The 18327-nt window shown below is 40.9% G+C and overlaps 4 protein-coding genes across 6 annotated transcripts; 1 reads left to right on the top strand and 3 right to left on the bottom strand.

The window, feature by feature from the left end:
• Positions 1 to 257: 257 nt before the first annotated feature.
• LOC129602878 (carboxylesterase) lies at positions 258 to 2382 on the bottom strand. 3 transcript variants are annotated; one of them, XM_015780458.3, is made up of 6 exons: positions 1873 to 2112; positions 1614 to 1666; positions 1387 to 1510; positions 1185 to 1306; positions 755 to 862; positions 258 to 637 (listed from the first exon to the last, which is right to left on the bottom strand). In XM_015780458.3, the coding sequence occupies exons 1-6, from the start codon at positions 2045 to 2047 to the stop codon at positions 482 to 484; spliced, it is 738 nt and encodes a 245-aa protein (XP_015635944.1). In that variant the 5' UTR covers positions 2048 to 2112; the 3' UTR covers positions 258 to 481. The 3 variants fall into 3 exon arrangements, 2 of the variants coding, with proteins under 2 accessions (XP_015635944.1, NP_001406863.1); NM_001419934.1 differs by having other exon boundaries at positions 325 to 637; positions 755 to 880; positions 1873 to 2382; NR_185122.1 differs by having other exon boundaries at positions 325 to 637; positions 755 to 880; positions 1387 to 1666; positions 1873 to 2382.
• A 171-nt stretch (positions 2383 to 2553) lies between these two features.
• LOC4337347 (methylthioribose kinase 1-like) lies at positions 2554 to 5842 on the bottom strand. Its single transcript, NM_001419935.1, has 6 exons — positions 5470 to 5842; positions 5075 to 5384; positions 4752 to 4926; positions 4471 to 4672; positions 3835 to 4049; positions 2554 to 3150 (listed from the first exon to the last, which is right to left on the bottom strand). The coding sequence occupies exons 1-6, from the start codon at positions 5683 to 5685 to the stop codon at positions 2976 to 2978; spliced, it is 1293 nt and encodes a 430-aa protein (NP_001406864.1). The 5' UTR covers positions 5686 to 5842; the 3' UTR covers positions 2554 to 2975.
• Positions 5843 to 8296: 2454 nt separating this feature from the next.
• LOC107276080 (methylthioribose kinase 2-like) lies at positions 8297 to 11582 on the bottom strand. The gene is made up of 6 exons (XM_015778179.3): positions 11292 to 11582; positions 10885 to 11194; positions 10612 to 10786; positions 10333 to 10534; positions 9479 to 9693; positions 8297 to 9040 (listed from the first exon to the last, which is right to left on the bottom strand). Exons 1-6 carry the CDS (start codon positions 11496 to 11498, stop codon positions 8866 to 8868), a joined length of 1284 nt encoding a protein of 427 aa, XP_015633665.1. The 5' UTR covers positions 11499 to 11582; the 3' UTR covers positions 8297 to 8865.
• Positions 11583 to 13626: 2044 nt separating this feature from the next.
• On the top strand, positions 13627 to 16541 carry LOC4337349 (reticulon-like protein B11). The gene is made up of 6 exons (NM_001425685.1): positions 13627 to 13918; positions 14006 to 14186; positions 15030 to 15171; positions 15292 to 15361; positions 15477 to 15652; positions 16250 to 16541. Exons 1-5 carry the CDS (start codon positions 13867 to 13869, stop codon positions 15629 to 15631), a joined length of 600 nt encoding a protein of 199 aa, NP_001412614.1. The 5' UTR covers positions 13627 to 13866; the 3' UTR covers positions 15632 to 15652; positions 16250 to 16541.
• The last annotated feature ends 1786 nt before the right edge of the window (positions 16542 to 18327 follow it).

Here is an 18327-nt window from a genome sequence, read left to right on the forward strand (position 1 = left end):
TTTAAAGCTACAGTTAAAAATTCCACATGATTTGAACTGAAAGTCTCGTATAGAAGTTTTATTAGAAGGAAAATAGTGTGATCAAACAACGCACGTGTACCCATCTCCTGAGAAAGAATACATTTAGGACTTTTTTGTAAGCTTAGGTTTTTAAGTTAGTTTTTTTTTCTTTATATAATTTATAAGCCAGTAAATTTAAAGTTCTAAATTTAAATTTAAATTCACTAGCTTATAAATCACACATGCCCTAAAAAAACTTCTTTTAACCTAGTTTTTAACTTAACGGTGTAAGAGTGTCTTATAGCTTTAGAAAAGTCAAACGAAGAAACTTATTTGTTTAGGTTTAGATTTTTCGACGCTTATAAGTCTAAACAAACGGAGCCGTAGAAACAAACGGGTTGCTCGAGGCCTTGAGTTGTGTTTTGAAGCTGCAATTCGTACTTCAGTACTTTGATGTACTTGTGTCTTGTGGTTTCTCTTCTTAGGAACTGTTGAAGAGGTTACTGCACAAGAAGATGTTCCTTGAGACTCTACGGATCAGGCCTTCTCTTCCACTCCTGTGCAAAATTTTCTCAACCCACCGCTGACAGTAATCCAATTCGTAGTATTCCAAAGAATGCCCAAGCCTGTCGTATACCTACGCACATACACGGCAACAAGTGAGAGAAACGTTTATATCGAATTCTGAAATGTTAAATCAGCAAGCTACTAGTAGCGGAGCACATAACGAACAGTTGCAAATGTGTATGATTACCTTGAACTCGCAACTCATGCCAAGTCCTCGCAGAAATTTAATTCCATCTCTGCCTTCCTTGATTGGGATTAGAGAGCCTGCTTGCCCATGGATCCACAAAACGGGTGTCTGCAAGCCACATTGTAGCTGTAGCATGATTATTTACCATTGCAGTCATGCATGAGCTGGTCATTAGCTCTAGCTCTTCTTTTCCGTTAAAATACTACGAGCATTATTGGTTGCCCTAATAAATCAAAATTAAAGCCAAATTTAAATTTTTGAACTTTATTTTAAAATTATTTTTTAACGTAGTTTTTTTTTCAGCATTAGCTTTTAAACCGCTAAGAAACACATACATATATAAGCTTTATCTATAAATTAGTTTTTTATTCTTTAATAAGTCATTTTGGCTTATTAAGCAATATGAGCAACGATGTGATCCTACCATTACCTTCTTTGCTTGTGCAGTAACTCTGACAGCAAAAGAGGAATTGAAGGGAAGGAAGCCACTGAAGACCGCACATCCGCCTAATGTTTTCGGGTGAAGCAGCACGCTTGCTATGCCCAATGCACCTAAAATGTGCAGATGTTTAGTTATCAAACTTTCTTCAGATGAACATATATTAATCGTCGTATGACAATGTTAGTTCTACCTCCTTGGCTAAGTCCAAAAACGAATACGTCTTGTGGATTCGTCCCGGCTGCGATCTCTCTGTCGATCATCGCGTGCACGCTTTGGACAGCTCTCAGTACATCCTCCTCGTCCCTTACAGATACCTGCACACATCCAGACTCAAGTGAACATCACAATTGTTCCTTTTCTGGCTTCTGCAAGCATGGCATAAACAGGGGAATTTTCGTTGTGGCAGAGATATCTAACGGAAGTGATGGGCGCGTCGTGGATGTCGAACCACGAGGGCATGAGCATGCCGCCTGAGAAGAAACGGAGATGGAGAGAGTGCATCAGTCCAGCGACGAACACATAACAAAAATTACCAAGATCCGATATATATAATTATCTAATTATTAACTAATATACTTATTAATATGTTTATTAGTTAGAATCGAATAATCGAACGTAGAATCGCCAATGAATCAAGAGGACCAATTGATTGGTGGAGGGGTTGCGATTCACGTACGGTTGCAAGTGACCGGAGCGGTGGGCGCGGTGGGGAAGGCCCAGCGGGCGTCGGCGAAGGCGGCCGTGGTGGGGAAGCTGTCGGCGAGGAACTCGTTGGCGCGGCCGGTGTCGCCGAGGCCGTGCAGCCACACCACGAAGCGGCTGCGCGGCGCCCGGCTCGTCGCGGGCTCCATCCGACCATCCGAGATTCCGGAGGAGGAGAAGAGCGCGAGGCGATCGGTCGATTATTGTGGCTGATGAGTTGACATCCATTCTTCCATCGGTTTCTGACTTCCCGTGGCTGTTGACTGATGATGAGACATGAGAGCGGCTTGACTTTGATGGCCTGTACAATTTCATATATCAAGCTTCCCCATCCAACTCGCAAATTGTGCCAACAAAACAACTCCTGCGGTCCTGCCTGGTTTATGTTAAGATGGAAAAGAAGAGTGAAAAGGTACAGCTGAAATTACTGAACCTCCAACCATAACTTGTACAAGCTGTAAGTAATCAGGTCTAAGGGTGTGTTTGAGAAGGAGGGGATTGAAGAGATACGTAAAACGAGGTGAGCCATTAACACATGATTAATTGAGTATTAATTATTTTAAACTTCAAAAATGGATTAATATGATTATTTAAAGCAACTTTCATATAGAAATTTTTTGCAAAAAAACACATCGTTTAGTAGTTCGGGAAGCATGCACGCGGAAAACAAAACTATCTTTCTCTCTTTCTCCTGCGCTTGAACGCAGCCTAAGTGATGAAAAGGAACAAAAGGGGGACTACATCTCTTTGAAATAAAACAACAACAATCTATTTGCCGAAAACTATCAACTTTATTTGTAATAACACACTCGTCCATATCCATGGACAAACGTTTGTGCTGAACTTCCATTATTCAGCTCATAAACTAAGAAGCCCGGAAGCTGGTGGAAGGCTTAGCCAAGTGGTGAAAAAAAACATCGATCTTGCAGAGTGCACACACTTTTCATGATCCAAAGTACTAAAAGCACAAATAACTGGCCAATTCTGCTTTGTAATAGGCACAGATAATCGCTTATGGTAAACAGATGAAAACTTTTGTCTCCTCAATCAGAAAGGTCGTGTAGATGGTTGGCATTATCAGTCCCGATCAAACGATTGTACATGCACAATCACTTGCCCGATGCTTTCAAACTGGCGTCTTCCCTTCAGGATTGCCTTTGCACAATTAAGGGCACGTCGCTCACACGAAGCTCTCTTGCTGGCATCCTCAATCGACTCAAAATCCTCAACATGAGCAATTCCAACAATTCTCCTACATATGTATGGTCCAATTTAGTAAACAGAAGTCGCTTGAGGATCATGCACAAGGCATCGGAATACAGATAAAAAATTTGAAAATGGTGTTTAAATGTGATTTTAAGTTCTTTACACTTAGCTTCTCACAACATAATATCCTGAATTGCCTCAATTCAACCATTTATGACGGTTTTCAGTCATACTTTATGCTTGTCAAAGGTGGTCTTCTGGAACATCTCTTTTAGGACACCACATACTGACATACATTTATGAAAAAGAAGTGCTGCATCAAAATTGACATCGGAAACCTCTACTTTTGGCCTAAATTAGCGTGCCTTTGAGTTCCTTACAGTTAAAAAGGGCAGGTCTAGTATATCTTCATAGTCTAGACGTAAATAAGATTCAACAAATTAACTTAGTAGTATAGACTATATAATTGTACTGTTTAATATTAGAGTATATGGTAGTTAGAGTCATATTAGGATATGATTGATTTATGTGGATTTTTTCCATATCTGTAATCCTTCCTTATCTCATGTATCTATATACTGGCCCCTGAGGCTCTAATACCATGTTAAATATAATACTTCCTTATCTCTACCCTATTTATTTCCTATATATGCGGGCTCCTAAGGCTCAATAGAATGTGTCCAATATTCGCAGTAATCTCCTCTTCCTATACTATTCAACATTTATTTACCTGATCATTTTTGCTGAACCAAATCCAAGACTGTCATGAAATAGGCTTGTCATGTACTTCTTCTGTGCAAGGCACAAAAGCTCTGAGCTGTTGTATATAGGGGGCAGGTATGCTTCCCCATTCCCATCTTTGTGTTTATTCCATAATTCGACAAACTTCTTGTGGAACAAATTCCATGAATCTTCAATTGTCTTCAAGATCCATTTCTTGTAAGCCTGAAAAATATGTACAGTCATATAACTTATTTTATGCCCCGTGATACATCATGAAAATACCTTCTAAAATCTAGATGCTGCCATTGCACTTTGCCATATAACTTGTCATTTCTGCAGTTCCCATTACTCAGGGACATTCAAGTGATGAGTAAGGCAAGTTATTCAACTTATTGTCTGCCGAGCACCCTCCTCCCTCTGTTACATACGGCATATCTCAACAATATCAATTGCTAATTATTCTATAGGATACAAGTACACAGGAAGACATGTGGTTGCCATTATCTTAGCAAACGCAAAACAACTTAACCACCCAAAAAGAAAAACTATCTTTTTGTCACATAAAAAAAAAAGAGGACATTTGTGGACCAGGTAAAAGTACACACTTTCATTTACTATTATTAGCCAATAAATCCATACATACCTTACGATCATTTGCTTGATCAGCGTGTCCATCTTGTGAAAAATATGCCAAAATCAAGTTCCCCAGGAAGGCCCCAATGTCGTAACCCATTGGGCCATAGAAAGCAAATTCTGGATCAATCACTTGAGTAGAATCTGGTGTCACCATGATGGAACCAGTGTGGAGATCTCCATGAAGAAGAGCCTGTGCTCTCTCAATAAACCTGCATATGCAAATCATGTCCATCATCTCCAATATGAAAAGAAAAGAAAAGCGCTGGTTTAATCTGGAAAGATAGTTACATTGATTTCAATTCAGCAATCTCCAATTTAAGCTCAGCATCCTCTCGAACCGCTGCAGCATCATTATCTAGGAAGGGTGATGTGCAACGATTGTATTTGGCGAGCATGTATGGGTCTGAGAACACGACTTGCTCTGTGAGCCTACACATCTCCACATTATCGCAGTACTGAGCAACTGCAGTTCACAGAACACAAACATTCCATCAATTTGGTTATCATTTTTCTCCCTTTTCATAGTCACAGAACACAACATTCTATCAATTTGGTTCTCATTTTTCTCCCTTTTCACAGGCAAACCAAACCTGTATAATAAATCAACCAACCTCCTTTCTTGTGATCAGTGGTGGAGTTGTAGAGAAGGGAGGTGAAGAAGAGCGTCTTGGCCATGTAATCCGCCATGTGCTCGGCGAGCAGCGGGTACTCGACGCCAGCGATGAGGCCCTTGCGGAGGATGATGTGCGGCGGCTCGATGTAGCGCATCCCGATCAGCGACATGGCCCGGTCGAAGTGGTAGACCTCGGGGACATGGTCCGGGCAGAGGCCGCGGTGCTTCTGCAGCGCGGAGGCCTCGAAGTAGGCGCGCTCCCTCGTCATCGGCCACGAATCCCCCACGCAGCGGATGTACGGCAGCGCCTGGATTGCAGCGTCGTCAGCGGAGGAACGGAGAGAGAAGATGCGTACATGTGTGGCGGCGGCGGCGCGTGGAGGAGATAGGGACCTGCTTGATGACGACGGAGCCGGCGTCGGAGAGGACGATGTAGACGAAGTTGAGGTTGCCGTCGCCGACCTCCTTGATGGTGAGGGCGTCGAGGCTGCCGCCGAGGCGCGCGGCGAGGGCGGGCGTGGCCTTGATGTAGGCCACCAGGGACGCCTCGTCGAGCGGGCGGAAGCCCTGCTGCTGCTGCTGCTGCTGCTGCTCCGCCGCCGCGGCCATGGCCGGTGCGTGTGTGGCCGTGGCGTCGAGTTGACCGATGCGAGCGCCGGCGGCGAAGTGGCCGCGACCCGCGAGAGGAGTGGGGAATCGAGTGCGCGTGTGTGGGAGGCTGCGCTGCGCGGAGGTGTGTGGGTTTTGTAACAGCTGCTGCTTTCGCGGAAGGGGGCGGTTCTCTGAACCTGGACTTGTTATTGGTACAAGGCGGATTCTTCAGTTGAGTCGTGTCATCAGTGTGAGCTAATCTTGAGGAGTTCATGCTATCTTTGAGTTTTCAATCCAGGCCGTGTTTAGATTCAAAATTTTTTAAATTTTTTTTAACTTTTTCATCACATCAAATATTTAGACACATATATAGAGGATTAAATATGATGAAAAAAAACAATTGCACAGTTTGTATGTAAATCGCGAGACGAATCTTTTGAGCCTAATTACACCATGATTTGACAATGGGATGCTACAGTAAATATTTGCTAATAACGGATTAATTAGGCTTAATAAATTTGTCTCGCAGTTTACAGGCGGAATCTGTAATTTGTTTTGTTATTAGTCTACGTTTAATACTTCAAATATGTGTCTGTATCCTTAAAAAAATTGGCACACAAACTAAACACATCCTAGTATACTGCTAATTTTGAACTGAATGTGGCTTCTGGTCATTGGATTTGGTGAATTTTCCTCTCTGTTCCAAAATATACCATCATTTATGTTATCTCTATATTACCACTCCATCTGTTTCATATTGTAAAAATTTTCTACAATTGACCATTGTTAATGAATCTAGACATAACATCCATATAAATATGGGTAATGCTAGAAAATTTTATAATATGAAACGGAGAAAGTATTAAAGTTGAGTCATCCTCCGTTCATCTCCTTCTCCCACCGCTCGTGCAGTCTATTTGTCCGCTCCTTCTCAAATCATGTACACAACCTCCGTATGATACGGTACTTTATCCTCAATTACCTTCCTAGCCCTTTCTTACTCGTCTCAATTGTATGTTCGATCTGTTATAATGCATGAATATATGTTGCTAATAAATCTGAATAAGTGTTTGTTCACTTATAGCAGTATTTTAGGACGGATGAAATAAATAAAATTGTTTTCTCGAAAAAATAAAAAAAAACTAATGAATCTTTCACTCATGCTTCAGGCTACCAATGGTGGTGTGCCTTCGGTTGAAGTTGGAATTTTCTAGCAAATCAACCATAATCGAAATGTTCTCATATAGATATATAGAAACATGCCATGCCTACATAATTTTTCTGAAAAAAACAGCTCTAAGATAAGGACCATATATTCATTTGATAGAATGAAACGGTTACTATGTTCGTTTGTGTGTTTATTAGAAAAAGAAATTTATTGTGATATTTTAGAGGATTACAATTCACAATTATTGTGTCCCTTCAATGAACTCTGCGAGTTGATAAGGTAGCATCCGAACGATTAATCAGTTGGTACGCATGTTCCACGCTGTTCTTTTCAACAAACAGGGAGAATATATCGACTGTGTTTGGCCCCATACTTCGGCTTGATGTCGCCGTCAATGCTAGCATCATGTATCTTCAAAATGACATCATATCCAAATAAAAGCAGCATGAAAGTGCCAGTCCTCCATATTAAACGGCATGAAACTAGCTCACAAGACAAAAATCATTATAGTATTCTCATGACCAAGCGAACCATAGTGAGAAAGTTGACAAACTCTATTATATTCACCGGATGAACTAGAATGTTCAAAGTATAGATAGGTCTTTTGGAGAACTTCTAGCATGTACAGTTTCTTCCAAAATCTCCAATTCCCTAAATAATCATATTATGAGATTTTATAGCTATAGAATCCAGAAAAAAATGTGTAAAGTACACGGGCGGTCCTTAAACTTATAGCGGTGTGTCATCTAGGTCATTAAACTCTCAAAATGCATATCCAAGTCACAGAACTTGTCATAGTGTGTCATCTAGGTCCCAGATCACCACAAATCCTTCAGGATCCTACGTGGTGCGGATGTGGCATGTCACACGAACATGATGTGGCATAATTTTGACTGACAAATAGGACCCATTTAAAAATTTTATTTCTTTCTTTTTTTTCTTCTCTTGCATTTTCCTTTCTTCTCCTTTGTCTGTGACCCGAGCAAAAGAGAGGGGAAAAAAACAAGAATAAGAAGAAAACAGAAAAGAAAAAGAAAAGAAGAAAAAAAAGGACATGTCACGTCCATGTGGCAGGTCACATCAGCGCCACGTAGGATCCAAGAGGGGATGTGTCGATTTGGGACCTAGATGATACACTTTGATAAGTTCTAGGGCCTGGATATGCATTTTGAGAGTTTGGGGGATCTAGATGACATACCGCTACAAGTTTAAGTACCGCTCGTACACTTTACTCGAAAAAAAATCTACGAGGAAGCTAAGGAAAACCTACTTTGTAGATTAAATTCTGAGAAATGGAAATCTAGTTGTGAGAGCATAAAAAAGCAGGGAAAACCAGTTTTTTAGCTTTTATTAAGATTCTTTTGAATCTAGATAAAAAGTTAAATTGTTTGGGGAAGCTTTTGCCATTCAACCGACTGATTCTTACAAACTTAGCCAAGTGGTGAAAAAAAAACATCAATCTTGCAGAGCGTCCACACTTGAGCATGCATAATGTATAGTAGAACTAGTCCATAAAGAATACAATATTTCATTCAGCCACCTAACAACATTGTAGAACTAGTCCATATCAAGCAAATAGCAAAAGTCACCCATAAACATATGAGTTGCCTATATAGAATAAAATATATTATTTATCTCTGCTTTCTCTCTCCTTCTAATACTACTAACTACCTATATATATTACATCCTTCGTTTCACAATGTAAGTCATTCTAGCATTTCCCACATTCATATTGATGTCCATGAATCTAGATAGATATATATGTCTAGATTCATTGACATCAATATGAATGTGGAAAATGCTAGAATGACTTACATTGTGAAACGGAGGGAGTATGAAGGTTACAATAGGTAAATCCCACATATGTGGGTCCATCTGTATGGACTACTTTGGCTATATACATTGTTGTTGCCCAGCCCACATATAACCGGCCAATTCTGCTTTATAATAGGCACAGATAATCGCTGATGGTAAACAGATGAAAACTTTTGTCTCCTCAATCAGAAAGGTTGTGTAGATGGTTAGCCTTATCAGTCCCGATCAAACGATTGTACATGCACAATCACTTGCTCGATGCTTTCAAACTGGCGTCTTCCCTTCAGGATTGCCTTTGCACAATTAAGGGCACGTCGCTCACACGAAGCTCTCTTGCTGGCATCCTCAATCGACTCAAAATCCTCAACATGAGCAATTCCAACAATTCTCCTACATATGTATGGTCCAATTTAGTAAACAGAAGTCGCGTGAGGATCATGCACAAGGCATCGGAACACAGATAAAAAATTTGAAAATGGCGTTTAAATGTGATTTTAAGTTCTTTACACTTAGCTTCTCACAACATAATATCCTGAATAGCCTCCAATTTAACCATTTATGACGGTTTTCAGTCATACTTATAATCGTCAAAGGTGGTCTTCTGGAACATCTCTTTTAGGATAGCACATACTGATATACATTTATGAAAAAGAAGTGCTGCATCAAAATTGGCATCGGAAACCTCTACTTTGGACTAACTTACTGTGCCTTTGAGCTTCTTACATTTAAAAAGGGCAGGTCTAGTATATCTTCATAGTCTAGACGTAAATAAGATTCAGCAAATTGACTTAGTAGTACAGACTCTACATAATTGTACTGTTTAATTACCTGATCATTTTTGCTGAACCAAATCCAAGACTGTCATGAAATAGGCTTGTCATGTACTTCTTCTGTACAAGGCTCAAAAGCTCTGAGCTGTTGTATATAGGGGGCAGGTATGCTTCCCCATTCCCATCTTTGTGTTTATTCCATAATTCGACAAACTTCTTGTGGAAAAAATTCCATGAATCTTCAATTGTCTTCAAGATCCATTTCTTGTAAGCCTGCAAAATATGTACAGACATAGAACTTATTTTATGCCTGGCGAAACATCATGAAAATACCTTCTAGAATCTAGATGTTGCAATTGCACTTTGCCATATCATAACTTGTCATTTCTGCAGTTCCCATTAAGTACTCCCTCCATTTCATATTATAAGTCGTTTGACTTTTTTCTTAGTCAAAGTTCTTTAGGTTTGACCAGATTTATAGAAAAAAATTAGCAACATTTACAACAGCAAATTAGTTTAATTAAATTTAACATAGAATATATTTTGATAATATGTTTGTTTTGTATTGAAAATGTTATTCTATTTTTCTACAGATTTGGTTAAACTTAAAAAAAATTGACTAAGAAAAAAATCAAACAACTTATAATATGAAACGGAGGGAGTAATACTCAGGGACATTCATCGTCTGCTGAGCACCCTCCTCCCTCTGTTACATACGGCATATATCAACAATATCAATTGCTAGTTATTCTATAGGATACAAGTATCATGTTCCAAACTTCTATCCTATCGAAATTAGTACACAGGAAGACATGTGGTTGCCATTATCTTAGCAAACGCAAAACAACTTAACCACCCAGGTAAGATTACGCACTTTCATTTACTATTATTAGCCAATAAATCCATACACACCTTACGATCATTTGCTTGATCAGCATGTCCATCTTGTGAAAAATATGCCAAAATCAAGTTCCCCAGGAAGGCCCCAATATCGTAACCCATTGGGCCATAGAAAGCAAATTCTGGATCAATCACTTGAGTAGAATCTGGTGTCACCATGATGGAACTAGTGTGGAGATCTCCATGAAGAAAAGCTTGTGCTCTCTCAATAAACCTGCATATGCAAATCATGTCCATCATCTCCAATGAAAAGGAAAGAGAAACGCTGGTTTAATCAGGAGAGCTAGTTACATTGATTTTAATTCAGCAATCTCCAACTTAAGCTCAGCATCCTCTCGAACCGCTGCAGCATCATTATCAAGGAAGGGTGATGTGCAGCGATTGTATTTGGCGACCCTGTATGGATCTGAGAATACAACTTGTTCTGTGAGCCTGCTCATCTCCACATTATCGCAATACTGAGCAACTGCAATTCACATAACACAACATGCCATCAATTCGGTTCTCATTTTTCTCCCTTCTCAATTTTCACAGGCAAACCAAACCTGTAATAAATCAACCAACCTCCTTTCTTGTGATCAGTGGTGGAGTTGTAGAGAAGTGAAGTGAAGAAGAGCGTCTTGGCCATGTAATCCGCCATGTGCTCGGCGAGCAGCGGGTACTCGACGCCGGCGACGAGGCCCTTGCGGAGGATGATGTGCGGCGGCTCGATGTAGCGCATCCCGATGAGCGACATGGCACGGTCGAAGTGGTAGACCTCGGGGACATGGTCCGGGCAGAGGGCGCGGTGCTTCTGCAGCGCGGAGGCCTCGAAATAGGCGCGCTCCCTCGACATCGGCCATGAATCCCCCACTAAGCGGATGTACGGCAGCGCCTGGATTGCAGCGTCGTCAGCGAAAGAACGGAGACAGAAGATGCGTACTACATGTGTGGCAGCGGCGACGGTGGCGGCGCGTGGAGGAGATAGGGACCTGCTTGATGACGAGGGAGCCGGCGTCGGAGAGGACGATGTAGACGAAGTTGAGGTTGCCGTCGCCGACCTCCTTGATGGTGAGGGCGTCGAGGCGGCCGCCGAGGCGCGCGGCGAGGGCGGGCGTGGCCTTGATGTAGGCCACCAGGGACGCCTCGTCGAGCGGGCGGAAGCCCTGCTGCTGCTGCTCCGCCGCCGCCGCGGCCATGGCCGGTGCGTGTGTGGGCGTCGAGTTGACTTGACCGATGCGAGCGCCGGCGGCGAAGCGGGGAATCGGGTGAGCGTGTGTGTTGGAAGTGGCTGCTGCTCGGGTGGGATTTGTAACAGCTGCCGTTTCCGCGGAAGGGGGCGGTTCTCTGAACCTGGACTTGTTTTTGGTACAAGGCCAGGATTCTTCAGTTGAGTCATGTCATCATCGTGTGAGCTAATCTTGAGGAGTTCAGGCTATTTTTGAGTTTTGAATATATTGCTTCAAATCTTGAACTGAATGCGGCTTCTAGCTATTGGATTTGGTGCTTTTCGTGCCATACCTTCTCCATTTTAAAATGTAATAGCATTTCTGATATAATTTTGGATAAGTGTTTGTTCACTTAAAGTATGATGAGATAAGAGTTAAAAAGATCAGAAAAATTAAAAATTAAAAATTGGATCACTTCAGGCTAGCTGCCAATGGCGGTGTACTGGCGTACCGTCAGTTGGAGTTGGAATTTTCTAGGATATCCACCAGACTCAATATGGTGTACTGAACAAAATGTTCTTCTATAGATAAAAGACGATATTTGGATTCCAAACACATTTTTAAAAAAAATTGTAAGCGCGTTAGATATTGAACACGGGGTCTCAAAATTGAAATCACACATTCCATTCTATAAGTGCATCTTGTTCTTCTATATATAGATACATGCCATGACTATATAGTTTTGCTGAAAAAACAGGTCTCAGGTAAGGACCGTATATTCATTTAATATGAAACGGTTACTGTTCAGGTTCGTTTGTGTGTTTATTATAAAAATAGAAATTTACTGTGATATTTTAGAGGATCACAATTATTGTCTCCCTTCCACGAACTATGTGAGTTGGTATGGGCTGTGTTTGGATCCAAACTTCAATCATTTTCCATCACATCCACCTCCACCTGTTATACACACGTAACTTTTCAGTCACATCATCTTCAATTTCAGCCAAAATCCAAACTTTGCGCTGAACTAAACACAGCCAAGGTAGCATCGGACCGATTACTCGGTTGGCGTTGGAACGGGTACTCATGTTCCACGCTGTTGTTTTCAACAAATAGGAAGAATATGTCCATGTTTGGACCCATAATTCGGCTTGATTTAAACATGTCGTCGTCAAATGCTAGCATCCACTAATCTGTTGGTTTGGATACTTGTTTTCTTCGAAATGACATCGTATCTAAACAAAGCAGCATGAAAGTGCCAGTCCTCCAAATTGAACGGCATGAAACTAGTAGCTTGCATGACCAAACGTATTTATGGCCATGATATATTTAAGAGAAAAAAATCATTCTAAACAGTATATATTTACTGAATGTACTAGAAGGTCCAAGCACATAATTACTCCATCAATTTTAAAATATAAGGATTGTTACAATAAATAATTTATTTTTTTCACTTCAGTTGTTAGCATTTGAATTTCGAATTACTTGTATTTCTTTTGGGAAATTTTGTAAAAATACACTCGTTATGATCAAAATTACACAAAACTACAAGGATTTTGACACATAGCACATGACCCATAGGTACTATGGATATAAAGTTCCACAAAACCACATTGTAACCAATTTGACATACTCATATATCAAATTTTTAAAAGGCCATGGATGTAACATTTATATGATGGATAAATAACTCATAAATTCGAGATGCGATTGTATAACTTAAAATTATGGTAATTCAAAGTTAGAATGATAAATATTGTGTTTTTTGAAATGACCATAATACATATGTTTATGTGCTAAAAAATCGTATGTTTTTTTAATTTACTCAATTTGTTCTAAAATTTAGTACTAGATAGGACACATCATAGTACTATAAATCTCGACAGAAATTCGTTGGGTATTATATGCTCTATGTTCAAATTCGTAGTACTATAATGTATCCCATCTAGTTATAGGTTATTATTATTTGTGATTAAGAGGTAGATCATAATACGGGTGGTTAAATGAAATTTACTTATTCTCTCTTTCCAAGCATTTGATTAGCTTTAAAATTATTGAAATGATGGGAATCACAAAAATCAGTGAAAAATAAGAATATTATGGTGTAAAATTTAAATCTTAAAAGTATAGAAATGGAAGGAGTTATTCCAACACCATCGGGCATCACTTGCCCGCAAAATTGCAATAACTCACCATAATATTTCAAAATAATTCGACGGAATTCATTCGCTCGCGCCGTCTCCGAAACCGAATCCATTTCCTGATCCAGCAAAGGACACAGAGAGAGATCCCATCTCGTCCTCGTCGCCTCCGCCTCGTGAGCTCCACTCACCTACCCCACTTCCTCTCCTCGCTTCGGCCGCGGCCCCAAACCCTAACCCTCCCCGCGGCGATCCCGATGGCCACCACCTCCCGCCGATCCCTCCACGCCCTCCTCGGCGGCGGCGCAGGTACGCACGCGCATTCCCGGCGCTCTCCGATCCGGGTCGAGAATTTGGGTTCGGTTTTCTCCTCACTCGTGTTCTCTCGTCTCGCAGTCGCCGACTTGGTGCTGTGGCGGCGGAGGAACGTGTCCGCGGCGGCCGTGGCGGGCGCCACGGCGGTGTGGTTCCTCTTCGAGCGCGCGGGGTACAGCTTCCCGTCAGTCATGGCCAACGCCCTGCTCCTCCTCGTCGCCATCCTCTTCTTCTGGGCCAAGTCCGCCTCGCTGCTCAACAGGTGGGTTTTTGCCCTGGCTCTACAGCACCGCGTGTTTCTGATCTCATGTAGAGTCGCGCCGCGCCCTGCGGCCCTGATTCGCTGTAGTTGTAACTGCGGTGTTCACTGTAATGTGTATGAGGTTTTGCTGAATAATGTGGACTTTCTTTTCCCCAACCGTTTGGTTGTTGCATCTTTTTGGCTTCAAGAAGCTCACTGCCAAACTGTTTCATACACTAACTTGCTTAGCATTTTTGAATTACGGGTTGCAGTAAGAAACTAAACTTCAGGCCAGAGCAGTTTGTAATTGGAAGTGATCCGATGATCTCCTAAGATTAGAGATTGTTCAAAGGTTTGAACTCTGCATATGTCGGGGTTTCCTAATTATCCCTTTTCCTGAAACCTGCATATTTCGTTTTTATTACATTACCAATAATGCATCTATCCGATCCCTTATCTACAAAGTAAAGAGGCTGCTTTACTTTAAAGCTAAGCCGCGATAGCAGTTCGATAAGTTAATTCTGCTAGCATGTGTCATTTTCTCTAGAGCTTGTAACTGTGCTATATGGTCTCTTCTGCAAGCAATCCACAAGGTTTTTTTCCTAGATTTACATTACATGGTCAATCACCGCGCTTGCCATTCCTTATCGGCTCATTTATGAGTTTGTGTTCCCCATCTGACTTGATTGTTGCCTAGAATTGATATGCATTTATGCAGTGTCTCTGCGATTGTATCGCTAAACCGAAAAAGAAAGAGCTGTTTTTGGCACTTTGGTTGTTTTATGTTGTTCTCTGTGACTGGCATTGTACTTCCATTGCCCATATCATCTATCCAAGTTTGACACAAAGTTGTGATTTTTGCAGGCCTCTTCCACCACTCCCTAAACTAGAGGTCTCAGATGTGGTTGTTGAGAAAGCTGCAGATCGGGCTCTTGTATGGATCAACAAGGTGTTGGCTGTTGGCCATGATATTGCCATCAAGAGAGATAGGAGTGTTTTTATAAAGGTCTCTCTCTTATACACACACATCCATGCCCACTAGTACACACACAACTGTACGTCTATATGGCTGTACCTGCCTTTGTATGCTTTCTTCTTATGCCCCTTATTTTGTTTGGTCATATAGGTTATATTGATTTTATGGGTGGTTTCATACATTGGAATGCTCTTCAACTTCCTTACGCTCATTTACATTGGTGAGTACTACTGAATTTGTTTCTCTTTAACTTCCTGGACCTATTCATGTATGGATCAATCGTTCTTTTATGATAGCTCATATGTAATAATTGTATCATTCTGGCTTTTCTCTAGGTGTAATGTTTTCTCTGTTAGTTCCACCATTGTATGAGAAGTACCAGGACCAAGTCGATGAAAAGATTGGTATGGCGCACAGTGTACTATCAAGGCACTTAGATACCATCATTAGCAAGACTGGAGAATCAACCAAGCAAAAGAAGACTGAGTAACCGGTGTTTTTGCTACATTGGGTGAGCTTCTAAGACGGTTTGAATCTTTTTTACTAGTTCATGGTATACTCTAAATCCAACAAACCACTAATAGCTTTTGTGTTTCACATATTTAGTATGCTACACATTTCGTTAACATGATAGCATGGACAACATTTTTGTTTAACTCTTGCAATCTCAAGTTTACATAATGTTGCAATAGTTCAAAAAACCTTTAAGATGCTATAACGGCAATGCCAGTGGATCTTTGTTACTCGAAAAGTCCCACAAAAACCTAAGGGCTAAGGGCAGCAAAGATGAGATAAATTCTCGTTGAACAAATGGATAGAGTTACTTCTCACCGTATTCTGTATTTCTGTTGTATTTTTCTAAGGCAAAAATGGTCTTTCTTAGAAAGGCGAGGCAGTGATGTCCTCCCTTTGTTAATAAAAAGAGAAACCACCAGCCCAGGAATGGCATTCAAGGCACTCTAAATACAACCAAGTAATCACTTTCAGAAGTTTGTTTTTCTGGAGTTGAACTGTTACCACACATGAAATTTACAAATGTTCTGAGACCATCTTCTGTTGTTCCTGAGAAATGATACTTCTCTATAATGATCATCTTTTGTCTTATCAGGAACCTCTTTTGTCATATGTGGTTGGTCATGAACCTCGTCAGTTACTCTCCATACCTGTGAACCACCACTGGAAATATTCTTGGATATCGAAGATGTCATGTTTGACTGCTGATGTAGTTTACATGCACTCTGTTCAATTTGAGAAATGGAATGCTTTGTATATTTTTTCAAGTAACATGACACATGCTGAGGTTTATCATGGGCACATATCTTGTGGATAATGATATATACTTTTCCCCTGAAATCATTTTCTGTAGCCGGCATATACAAATATGTTGGTTGCTGGTGCACTAAACCGTTTTTTTAGTGTTCTTGATTCTCATTGTTAAATAGTTCCCTAATAAACTTTAGTGAGCTCATTCGATGCCAAACTGCACACATGCATACCTGAATCTTTGGTAATCGTCTAGGGCCAGCCATTTTTCTCTACTACTTATGAACCGTTGTGTTCAGTTTTTACTATTCTGGTGTATTAATTTGCTGCAAAACTTATGTATCATGTAAGTATTTTGTGTTGGTGTAAAATCGCTATGCTAGAAATTAAGAAAAATTAACAAGACAAGTCAGAGCAACCACATGCATATTTGGAAATTCTGTGCAGTTCATTGTAGAAACAAATTATGCATGAGCCAGCCTTGATAACATATTTTCAAACTTAAGTTGTCTGCTCAGGCTCCAGTATGCAACACCTCTCTTTAGAGGGGCTAAGGCCATTACGGGCACCAGTGGACAAATTGGCTTAGGCATATCCGAAAGGGGACGCCTATTGGCAATTCAATATGTGTGAGCATTATGGTACAAGACTACCAGTGCAGAGCCTTTTTGGGACACTAACATAAAAACTTGGGTGGGTATCCAAATTGTAGGGTCACTACTCACTGGGTCAAGCAGATAAGTTCTCCATCTTCCAACATTCTTTTTCTATACTCCACAGTACACATATCTGCACACTTATTTGTGATATGGAATATAGTAAGCATTATTCTGGCAAAGAGAAGACACCTTTTTTTTTCTGGTTTGCTATTATGAATCAGACGGCAAATATTGCTTCCGGCCGAGTCATGTCATGCTGACTTCATGTTTAGCAAACGCTAATATGCTATATGAACATATCTTTGCTCCTGGCCCAGAAGATGATGATGTTCCACTTGCTACATACACACATTGTGCCTTTTGTCATGCCCCAGTGCCCCAATCATATACTACCGGTATGTACAGACTACAGAGCACTGAGCCCGGTCGTGAGGCAGCCTCTGCCCTCCTGCCGAGGAAAGCCGACGCTATTGCCTTCCCCGCACTGACCCATCATCAACAACTCAACTCAAAATCACAAAACGCCTTGACCGCACACTGCCATACTATTATGTGTGTATTCACTTCGCGAGCTAGGCACGTAGCCACTTCGCCCTGGAATCAAGTGCACGCCCCGCTCGGCTCGGCCAGTGGTCGCGAGCTGCACGCCGCCGCTGCCTGCACGCACGAGCGCTGCTTCATTTCTTCTTCTTCTTCACTCCTACCGTCGATGACGACTAATTAACCGCCAACCCCACTACCGCCTCTCTCTTTGCTGGCTGCCATTGCCTCCTCTCTTCCCCGGCAAAACAACTTCTCTCCTATTCCCACCTCTTTTCACCCATAAAGCGGAAGTGGATTTTTGTCGGGACATCCTCTCGTTTTGTGCGTATCGTTTAAAAAGTTATCAAAATTTTTTTAAAAAAAATTATCAAGATATATATTGTGATCAATATATGATATATCTTTTCGCAAACATGCAAGTTAAAATTCGACATATGTAATTTGAAACAAAAATAACAAACAAATTTAACCGTAAATTACGTGTTCTTTTCACAGTTAAATTTGCTATTTTTGTTTTTACTTGTATAAGTTGAATTTGAATATGCATGTTTGAAGTGACATATCACATATAGGGTGTGTTTAGTTCCACGCTAAAGTTGAAAGTTTGATTGAAATTGAAATGATGTAACGGAAAAGTTGAAAGTTTGTGTGTGTAGAAAAGTTCGATGTGACGTTTTTGGGATTCAAAGTTTGGAACTAAACCGAGCCATAATCTGCTACA

The sequence above is a fragment of the Oryza sativa genome, chromosome 4 (genome assembly GCF_034140825.1).
Source record: "Oryza sativa Japonica Group chromosome 4, ASM3414082v1".
In the NCBI taxonomy this organism is placed as follows: domain Eukaryota; kingdom Viridiplantae; phylum Streptophyta; class Magnoliopsida; order Poales; family Poaceae; genus Oryza; species Oryza sativa.

Coding starts and splice junctions, on each gene's coding strand:
- LOC4337347 (NM_001419935.1), bottom strand. CDS start 5,685: ATGGCCGCGGCGGCGGAGCAGCAGCAGCAGCAGCAGCAGCAGGGCTTC. Junction 5,385..5,469: donor GCTCCGTCGTCATCAAGCAG/GTCCCTATCTCC, acceptor GCTGCAATCCAG/GCGCTGCCGTACATCCGCTG. Junction 4,673..4,751: donor ATTGCTGAATTGAAATCAAT/GTAACTATCTTT, acceptor TTGCATATGCAG/GTTTATTGAGAGAGCACAGG.
- LOC107276080 (XM_015778179.3), bottom strand. CDS start 11,498: ATGGCCGCGGCGGCGGCGGAGCAGCAGCAGCAGGGCTTCCGCCCGCTC. Junction 11,195..11,291: donor GCTCCCTCGTCATCAAGCAG/GTCCCTATCTCC, acceptor GCTGCAATCCAG/GCGCTGCCGTACATCCGCTT. Junction 10,535..10,611: donor ATTGCTGAATTAAAATCAAT/GTAACTAGCTCT, acceptor TTGCATATGCAG/GTTTATTGAGAGAGCACAAG.
- LOC129602878 (NM_001419934.1), bottom strand. CDS start 2,047: ATGGAGCCCGCGACGAGCCGGGCGCCGCGCAGCCGCTTCGTGGTGTGG. Junction 1,307..1,386: donor TTTTGGACTTAGCCAAGGAG/GTAGAACTAACA, acceptor TGCACATTTTAG/GTGCATTGGGCATAGCAAGC. Junction 881..1,184: donor TTACTGCACAAGCAAAGAAG/GTAATGGTAGGA, acceptor ATCATGCTACAG/CTACAATGTGGCTTGCAGAC.
- LOC4337349 (NM_001425685.1), top strand. CDS start 13,867: ATGGCCACCACCTCCCGCCGATCCCTCCACGCCCTCCTCGGCGGCGGC. Junction 13,919..14,005: donor CCTCCTCGGCGGCGGCGCAG/GTACGCACGCGC, acceptor CTCGTCTCGCAG/TCGCCGACTTGGTGCTGTGG. Junction 15,172..15,291: donor ATAGGAGTGTTTTTATAAAG/GTCTCTCTCTTA, acceptor TTGGTCATATAG/GTTATATTGATTTTATGGGT.